This window comes from Nannospalax galili, unplaced genomic scaffold (assembly GCF_000622305.1).
Source record: "Nannospalax galili isolate Female #2095 unplaced genomic scaffold, S.galili_v1.0 scaffold2127, whole genome shotgun sequence".
Classification (NCBI taxonomy): Eukaryota; Metazoa; Chordata; class Mammalia; order Rodentia; family Spalacidae; genus Nannospalax; species Nannospalax galili.
Genome location: NW_008356163.1, coordinates 295723 through 305752, shown reverse-complemented (window position 1 = coordinate 305752; position 10030 = coordinate 295723). Strand labels below are relative to the sequence as shown.

Here is a 10030-nt window from a genome sequence, read left to right as displayed (position 1 = left end):
TTTAACATCTATGACAGGATATATGAAATGCAGTTTGGGGGATGCTATGGGTTATTTACAGATATGGGAGGGTTCTAAATATGACAAACATGCACTGTATTAGAATGAATAAAAATTCAATGAAAATACATTTTGAAAAAGGTATGATTTATAATATTAAGAAAATGTAGATAAATCATATCTATACCAACAGATGCTGACTTTTTTGAAAATTTTGATACCAAATTGGAATAAAAATTCTCAATAAATTTGGTATGAAGAAATGTTATTTAATACAATAAGTAAATCATAGGACAAGAATAGAACTGACATTATGCTCAGTGTTGAGGTTTGTAAGCTTTTATTCTCAGATAAGGAACAAGACAAGAATTCTAATTCTCATAGTTTTTCCACACTGCATTGGAAGTCCTATTCCGTTGAAATAAAATAAGAAAAAGAAACAAATGACATCCTAATATGAATGGATAATATGTAATTATCTGCTGAAAGAATGATTTCATATATGAAAAAAATCATAAACACTTGACCCAAGAGCAAAGAGTAATAAATTGCATAATGACACAGAACACAAAATCAACATGAGAAAATCAGTAGTAGCAAATTCATTTTTGGATATCAAAGTATATGCATAAGCAAATGTGTGAATGAAGGCCAAATATTATAACCTTAGAAATAATAGAAAACCCAATGAAAAAATATTTTTAAAGATATTGAAATGTGTTGAAAATTGACAAAGGAGGCATAAATTTATGTTTTGGAAGAAATGATATTGTTAAAATGATGTGATGCACCAAATAGTATACAGATTGAATATCACCCCATTCAAAACCCCAATGATAATTATTATGGAAATGACTGTAAAAGTCATATGTGAATTTAAGCTGAAAAGCAAAAGCAGTCTTAAAGAAATGAACAAAACTAGAGCCATCACACCAACATATTTTGAAATATATGAAACTACATTAATTAGAATATCATGACATTGATAATAAACAAGCATATGTAAAATAAAACAGCATACTATGAAAGAGTGGTGTGTTCAAAAACAATGTTTTTAGATGATGGAAATATTTCTGAAGCTGGATAATGAGCCTAACTGTAAAAGTTTATTAGTATGCTAAAACTGAAAAAAAAGTATTTATTCTCAAAGGAAGAGTATTGGATAAGATCTCTTGTTAAAATAAAATTCCATCAGGGAGTGGCAATAGTTCTAAGCAAAGTGTTAAAGGAACATTCTTTTAAAATATAAAAAAATGGACTAAAAAGTGATTTGGAAATGGTTAACTGCGGATCCAGTTTTAATAGATGTAGGTGTTGGAGGACGAAAGTTTGTAATAAGAGCTCATGCAAACAAACTACTTTGCAAGTTTCTTTTTTCATGACATAGGTAATTTGGAAATACTCACTAGGAATTATAGCTCAAGCTTTATAGAGTTGGTGCTGTGTCCTCAGGGGAGCACACAGAACCAGAAAGGAAACCAAGCTCAGCAAATCCTGCAGGGAAATCAATGCAGAAACCCAAGTCTCAAACGCCACCAGTAAAATAAAATGACATCTTAATGCTCAGCTGTCAAAGATCGATTCACCTCAGGTAGGTGTCTGAGTGTCTGGGTTTGAATTCATAGGATTTAACAAAAGAGCCCTTTGATGATGGGAATTTCAAATACTGATTTTATGTCTGCTTATTTAGTTCAATTAATTCCAGGTTCAGCACATGAAAATGGAATTTTAAAATGTATATTTTATTGAAATTTTGTGTATTTCGTACAACAGTTCTTAATCACATTAAAACCCTCTGCCCAATTTGCACCCTCCATAGATTCAGAATTAGAAAATACAGCTTTAGTTAATACTATCCATAAAGTAACATTTGATTAGTCTAGTCATAAAAAGCCTCTTATCCTTTCATTATTGTGCAAGGGTAAACAAATTTAAATGATTCTTAAAAGTGTTTTCTGTAAAAATGACTGAGCTACTATATTAAATATAAAAGTATATCAAATTAAACAGTAAAAAAAGATGAAATAATAAAATTTGCCGATAAATGGATGAATCTAGAAACTGTCATACTAAGTAATACAGACTCAGAAAAAAAAAACAAAAAACGTTTTCTCCCTCATATGTGGCTCCTGGCACCAAACCCTTTTAAATTCCAGGTCCTTTTAAAGGATGATGATATACAGGAGTCCCTTATGCATAAAATTACTACCATCATCATGACTTTGAGCTGCATCACTAAACATAGTCACAATTGGGCTTGTTGACGGTTGTGCTCATTCATTAAATGAGTGCCAAGCATAGTCACTGGACACTCACCTGAGTACCCAGCCACTCCTCCCAGCCAACTAGTCCAGCCTTGGAAGACAAAAGAAAAATGAGGAGGATCCCAATATAGGGGATGCTTTTGAGGCCCTTGTCAAGAAACTCTAATGGACTCTCATATGAACATTTGAAAATTGCCCTGTTCTGATATTTTTCTAGTTCCCTGTCTAGAAATTGTAATGATAATTACTCTTGCCTTTACTTTTCCTTCACATCTCCTATTCATGATTCAAGGACTTTCTTTTCCCCTTAGAGACAAGAGTTATACAATTTTGGAGTCTTTTAGATAAACCCAGTGAAGCTCTACACCAATTGCCTCACCCTGCATCCCTATTCAGCATGGAAAAATCCAGAGTGGTCTGTGTCCCTATTCCCTATTGTCAATTTGGGTTACCCCTTCAGAGGATGGCATGATAAGAATAGGAGGAAGGAATTGGCTAGGCAGTTAGAGTAAAATACCCCAAAGAAATGTAGCCAATTTCTTGGCTAAAAGTCAAAACATCATTGGGTCTGTTAGCAACATACTCTGTTCCAAAGGCCAAAACTGTCTAAAGTATTTGGGAGCTTGTATCTAATACTTAAAAGATTTTAGGGTGACTGCTTCAGAGGGAGGAATGTTGAAGGGGAGGGAGTGGGCATGGATTTAATCAAAACACCTTATATACATGTATGAAATTCTCAATAAAGTTTTTGTAAAAGTTAAAAAAGTATATCAATTGACCTTATGAAAAACACAATGTATTTAATCTAAAAATACCCTAAAATATCCAACACCCACATCTAATTCTCACTTGCAATTAAACAACAGAGAGACATACTTATAAGAACACTGCCTGCAACATTGCAAAGAACAAGAGGCTGCCGAGTTCTGTCCCCTGAATGCAGGGGGGACACCTATATCAAACTTCTACCTCTCAAGGTTCAGAGAACATTTTCGAAGAGGGAGTGGGCAGATTCTAAGGGGCAGAAAGTTTGGACCATATGGAAACTAAGTTTCCAGAGAGTGGTCAGTTACTCACAGCAGTGGTGACAGCATACACAAGTCCCTTGAAAGCTCATACCAAAAGTTCCCAGCATAGACATAAGACATGTGGAATTTGGTAAGAAACCTCAACGCAAACTAAGGAAACATTGGTAAATCATGCCGCTGGGAGGGGCAGAGGTAGCCTCTTTCAAGCACAGATTCTTGGTAACTAACCAGGCTCCAGTGAAGGATCCACAATTATGGGCATTTGCAAAATATACATTTTATATACATTTTATATATATATATATATATGGAGAGAAAAAGAAAGAGAGAAAGTATTAAATAAGGCAAGGGCAATAAGTGGAGATGCACGTAGGGAAGGGGCTCTAAGTACCATCTAATTGTACTATATCAAAATCGCAAAAATATTAATAAAAAGTAATGTGCATATACATGAAAATAGACACATATACAAGAAAAATATCATATATGACAAAATTAATCATCTTATAATTTCATTTTAATGTAAAATACTACTTATAATCTGTTGTAATGTAAATAAATATCTTAAATTATTTTAATCTTGTTTCTTTTCAGTATACATCTTTAGTCAGGAAAGATCTTTATATGGAAGCTAAAAAGTCCATGAATGTTGGGGAAAATCACAGTAGAAACTGAAGTAGAAAGGTAATTAGGGGTTGGAGACATGACTTAATGGTTATGAACACTGCATGCTCCTGCAGAGGACCTGGGTTCAATTCTCAGCATCTACAGCATCTACACGGTGGCTAACAATGGTTCATATCTCCTTTTCTAGGGGATTCAGTACCCTATTCTGATCTCCGTGGGCATTTCCTAACACAAGTGCACTTACATACATGATGGTAATACAATCATACACATAAATTTAAAATACAATAAATAAAATATTTTTAAATGAAAGGTAATTAAAAGTGATTTCATGTCTATTCAAATATCTAAACAGCATATATCAATAAGGCTACATATTAATTTTCATTCCTACTAGTTAATTATGTGTTCTATATTTCTTTAACTGGTATAAATACTTCTGAAATAATCAAATATTTTGGGAATATGATCATGCTAATCATTCATCAGTTCCAATAAATAAACTGAAGAGAATGGCTCAACTTGTACATCCTATAGTGAGACTCTCTGTTATCTGTGGTTTTCATAAGTTTAGGCTCACATGAGATTTAATTTATCCAAATGTAGCTCCTGAAATAAAGTGGAGTCAGTAGAAAAAATTAAGAAATTGAACAAAGTCCTGTATCTAATGACAAATATGTCAACTCTACTTCTCTCTGATTTTAATACTATTTTCAAACAGATAAATATTGTTTTAAAGCAGTGGTGACATATGACTATGTATTTTAAAATAAAATTAAAGATTAATTAACAAATTGTATGCTGCCTACCACATACAATGTTCCTATTCCAATGTGCAAAATGCCTACATACAATTTTCTTTATCACTTTTTCAAAGGCTTAGTAAGAAAAAGAAATATGGATATAGAAAACTGCTCATCTGCAAATGAATTCATTTTACTGGGAATTACCAATAACCCTGAGGTGAAAGTGGCTCTATTTACAGTGTTTCTACTGGTTTATCTCATCACTCTTCTGGCAAATCTTGGCATGATCATTTTGATCAGGATGGAGCCCCAGCTCCACACACCCATGTACTTCTTCCTCAGCCACCTCGCCTTCTGTGACCTCTGCTACTCCACTGCAGCTGGACCCAAGATGCTTACTGACGTATTTGGCAAAAGTAAATCAATTTCCTTCTTGGGCTGTGCTCTGCAATTCTTCACTGTCTGTGCCTTTGCGGATTCCGAGTGCATGCTTCTGGCAGTGATGGCCTTTGACCGTTTCCAGGCCATCAGCAACCCTTTGCTGTACTCAGTAAACATGTCCAGCAGGCTGTGCTCCCTGCTCATGGCTACGGTTTACGTGTTGGGAACAGCAGATGCTTTGATACATACCACCCTGGCATTCCGCTTATGTTTCTGTGGGTCTAATAAGATCAACCACTTCTTCTGTGATTTACCTCCACTTTATCTCCTATCCTGTTCTGACACACAAGTCAATGAGCTTGCCGTATTCACAATTTTTGGTTCCATTGAACTGAGCACCATCGCAGGAGTCCTTGTCTCTTACTGTTACATCATCTCATCAGTCTCAAAGATCCGCTCTGCTGAGGGGAGGTTTAAAGCTTTCTCCACCTGCGCCTCCCACCTGACTGCAGTTTCAATTTTCCAGGGAACTATAGTCTTTATGTATTTCAGGCCAAGTTCTTCCTATGCCCTAGATGATGATAAAATGGCTTCACTATTTTACACCCTTGTGATTCCCATGCTGAACCCTCTGATTTACAGCTTACGGAATAAGGATGTTAAAAATGCCCTAGAAAAAATTAAAAATAAATTTTTGTTTTAAATATTTATGTATAGTTCCATCCCCATATATGATGCAGCTGTTTGCTCTCCTTCTCTCTCCCTTTGTCTATCTCTATCTCTCTGTGTATCTAGTGCTCTGTCTCTGTATCTCTCTTCCCCATTTTATTTTGGCCCTGGCTGTCCTTTACCTTCAATTTTCCTCCATCAGTTTTCTGGATGCTGAGCTCTGGTGCACAGAATACAGTGTCTAGATATATATTATTGGAGTGGAATTTTAATATGAAAAAGCTTCAATGTTTTTTTCAATTTTGCCAGAAAAAGGACAGAAAGATTGTAAAAGCATTTTAGGTTGGAGACATATAAGCAAGGCAGTGACTTCTGGATAGGACAGGGCCCTTTTACTCATGAACTCACAGCAGTTGTGGACACTTGCACAAGACCTGGGCAAGATAAAGCCAATCGACATATTTGTTAGAGTGAGAAGTGGCTTATTAACCCCCACTCATACCTAAGAGTTGGCATTTCCTGCTGGAGAGAGGGTTTTTTAAATATTTTATTTTTATTTTTTGTGTATGCGTGTATTGCCTGCATGTATGTAAGAGAACCCGTGTTGTTCAATACCCATGGAGAACAGAATAGGCTATTGGATCCCCTGGAACTGGAGTTACAGACAGTTGTTAGCTGCCATGTGGGTGCTGGGACTTGAACCCGGGTCTTCTGCAAGAACAGTCAGTGCTCTTAACAGCTGAGCCATCTCTCCAGCCCTGGGGAGATTCAGTTTTCAAGCTTGTGACTCGTGTTAAGTAGGCCATGCTCCACTGGATGGTCCTATACCTGGGAAGTACAGAAATTGGAGTTGATGGATTATTAACATAAAAAAGAGGACACATAGTTATACATGGTGTAGAGAGGTAACAATGTGTCTGGAAAAAATTACAAGGAGGGTTTTGTTGTGAATGCAATAAAAAATTTTTGTTTGCAAATCAAAATGAATACAAATATTTAAAATCCTACTATGAAATGCTATGCATAAGAAGAAATAGTACTGCTAAGCTGTGTAAGGTTTTCAGTTAAAAAAGCACAGTAACATTCAGTGAATCAAAAACAGAAGGTTCTAGGTTTAGATTTGTTATATAACTTGTATTTTCCATGAAGCAACTTCTCTCTCTCTCTCTCTCTCTCTCTCTCTCTCTCTCTCTCTCTCTCTCATTTGTGTGTGTTTTGCTGCTTGCTTGTGCACCTTTCCATAATGTAAAGGAAGTGTTCTATGCAACTGTAAATCTCTGTAGTGCTTGAAGTGTAAATTGTTTACAGCTCAGTAATTTTCCTGTAAATGAGGTAATTAAATTAGAACTATAGGATTTTTCCAGATGGTTCCCTTTTGGATTGTTCTCCATGATTGAAAATTATAATTCTATTTCTATATGATCTCTACCCTACTTTTGAAAACACTTTGCAAAATGAAAAATATAACATTTAATTTGCACATGAAAGGATTACACTTAATCTCAATAAAATTTTGCTTTGAAATAATGGTGACATTACTGCCTACTAGACAATATTAATTTTGTAAGTCAGCTATATTTAAATATGGCCCCTCAATGAAATGTGAATCTAATTCAGAATTTCTTGTACATCTTTGATATGGTTATTTAAGTTTACTTATAGTGAATGAATCAAAAATTATAACCCCAGTAAAGCAGGTAGCATATAGAAAATAAGTAAAAAAAGAAAAAGAAAATGAATAAAGTTTTCTTTCTGTAATGATAATTACCTACATGTACAGAATACACTGTAATAAGAGGGAATGAATAAAGTTAAACAACTTAGACATCAAGTAATTTTAACTATGTGAAACAGTTGTGGTTTATTCAGAAGAGTGTGAAGAAAGTAAACTGCCATTCCAATTAACAGAACTGTGTAGAAACCTCTACTGTAGCTGTACATTCAAATGCATAATCACCCCCAAGGGACTAACCTTAGATCTTACCCATAATGAAATAGTAATAAGTCCATCCCAAAACATTTACAAAATGTTTTACAACTGGGCCACTTACAGTAGTGTAAAACTTCAAAATCTCTAATATTATCAGTCCATTAATTCATGAGTTGGTAACTATTTAGTTCTAGTGTGTGCTTTGAATTTTTTCACTCTATACATTCCCTTTCACAGCCACTCAGATTGGAATGGACTTATTCACTATTCCATTTTGTTAAGATATAAGGATGGTGCCTTGGAATGATTATACATTTGTATGTCCAGTTATAATAGATGGTTTCTTGACGTTTTTTAATTAGAATGGAAGTTTCATTTCCTCAAATTGCAATGAATAAACCACAATTGTTTCACACAGGTAAAATACTTGATATTTCACTTGTTTAACTTTGTCATTCCCTCTCATTATAGAATATTGTATACAGATAGGTGATTGTCATATTAAAGAAAACTTTTCTCATTCTCTGTATGAATCACCTTTTTACTGAAGTTATACATTATAGTTTTTTGATATCAGTATTTTAACATGTGTTGCATTAATTAAAAAGTTTTGAGGCCTTAGTAATTCATTGGCTTAAGACCAATTTATTTAAGTTTTTATGATGGACTGTTAAGCAATAATAGAAAGAACAACATATCTCCACATAACATGGAAAAATTTCACAACTAACACTGAATACAAGCATATGGATACAAAATTAATACAATTTACAGAATGTTCTTTGCTTTCATCTCATAAACATGAGAAGTTACTCTACAATATACTAAAGTATCCATAAGATAGTGTGCACAGAAGTTGTGTAACTTGTGATTCTGCAGAAATGAATTCATAGAGAAGGTAGATTAACAGTTACTTAATGCTGGGGAGTATGGTAGTGATGACTTAATGGCTAAAGATGTTTTAAAGTGCTGATGAAAATGTTCTAGAATGTTGCAATTCTTGTGGTTATCATGCTATGTACATATTACCTATATTTACCAAAAAATGAATAAAGAAAAGAAATAATAGATATGACTTCATAAAGCATAACCAGGGAATTTCACATCCCTGAAGATAGGTATCACCTAAGGGACAGGTGAGTAAGCAAAGAAATCAGGTGTCCAAGGACCACAAAACAGCGTCCTAGTAAACATCAGAGAAGCAGTAAATTTCAGACACCCCTAAGTAATACAAATTAGTTATTTTTTAGGTCAAGTGATAGAGATGACTTATGCCTTAGCAACATATCGCATAAGAATACCTTAGTGTGCTAGTGTTGGAATTATCACAGATAATGCAAATTAAGAATAAAGAGGCATTTAAGATTGACTAAAATTCATTTTTCAATTAAAAATTACATTCATCCATATACTTTGATGAGTTTTCCATCTTTATAGAAAGACAGGAGGGAAAATATATACACAAAAATATGTGAAAGATAAGAAAACACACATACAAAAATACACACACAAATACATGCCCAAATACCACACACAGAGAAACAAATACACAAAGAAGCACACATGCATACCCCCCCACACACACCCAGACAGACTCATAAACACATAGAGAAATTACCAAGAGTGCTCACTGTAGAAAGTAGTATAGAAGAAAGACATAGCACATAATTCAACCATCAAAATGTTCATTCACATTCTTAATCATAATTAAATTAACTGCATCATGGTCTTTTATTTGCCAGATGATTGAATGTCATCAGAAAGTATCATTCAACTATAGGATTTTCTTGAGAAGATAATCATTACAAATATAAGTACAAAGTCTTGGCTTTCATATTTTTAAATATAATATAGAACACGATTAATATGAGCCTTTTTTAATACCCTTTGCTGGTATGCATTTAGTGGATATCATTGTACAATGGAACAACAGTTCACAACCCAGTGCTTTATATAAAGGTTAATATTTTCCAATTTTAGATTTCAAGTAAATAAACATTTCCTACAGAGCTTGCCAATTCCATATGCTTCACTCTACTTTTAATCACCACAGTTAAAATTTTGAGTTTTCATAAATGTGATTAAATAACACCAATTTACTTTAAATCCAAAAAGATGGATCATTAATTTCATGATCTCACCATTTATACATTAACAAAATCCACTTTAACTTTCCATGAAATGGGAAAGATAACCATTTTAAAATGTGTATATTTTATTTCATAATAATCCGTTATTTGTTGAAACCAGACCATTGAAGGCAGAAAAAACCCTCTGATATTCTAAATATACATTTTCATATATAAAATGAGATATTCCAGAATATATTTGCTCATGTTGAGGTTACTGATATGAATTCTCTTATTGAATAACCAGGAAAATTTC

At 33.8% G+C, this 10030-nt stretch overlaps 1 protein-coding gene across 1 annotated transcript; it reads left to right on the top strand.

Moving 5' to 3' along the window:
* The first annotated feature begins 4807 nt into the window (after nt 1-4807).
* LOC103750949 (olfactory receptor 5W2-like) lies at nt 4808-5749 on the top strand. Its single transcript, XM_008854222.2, has one exon. The coding sequence runs from the start codon at nt 4817-4819 to the stop codon at nt 5747-5749; it is 933 nt and encodes a 310-aa protein (XP_008852444.1). The 5' UTR covers nt 4808-4816.
* The last annotated feature ends 4281 nt before the right edge of the window (nt 5750-10030 follow it).

Coding starts and splice junctions, on each gene's coding strand:
- LOC103750949 (XM_008854222.2), top strand. CDS start 4,817: ATGGATATAGAAAACTGCTCATCTGCAAATGAATTCATTTTACTGGGA.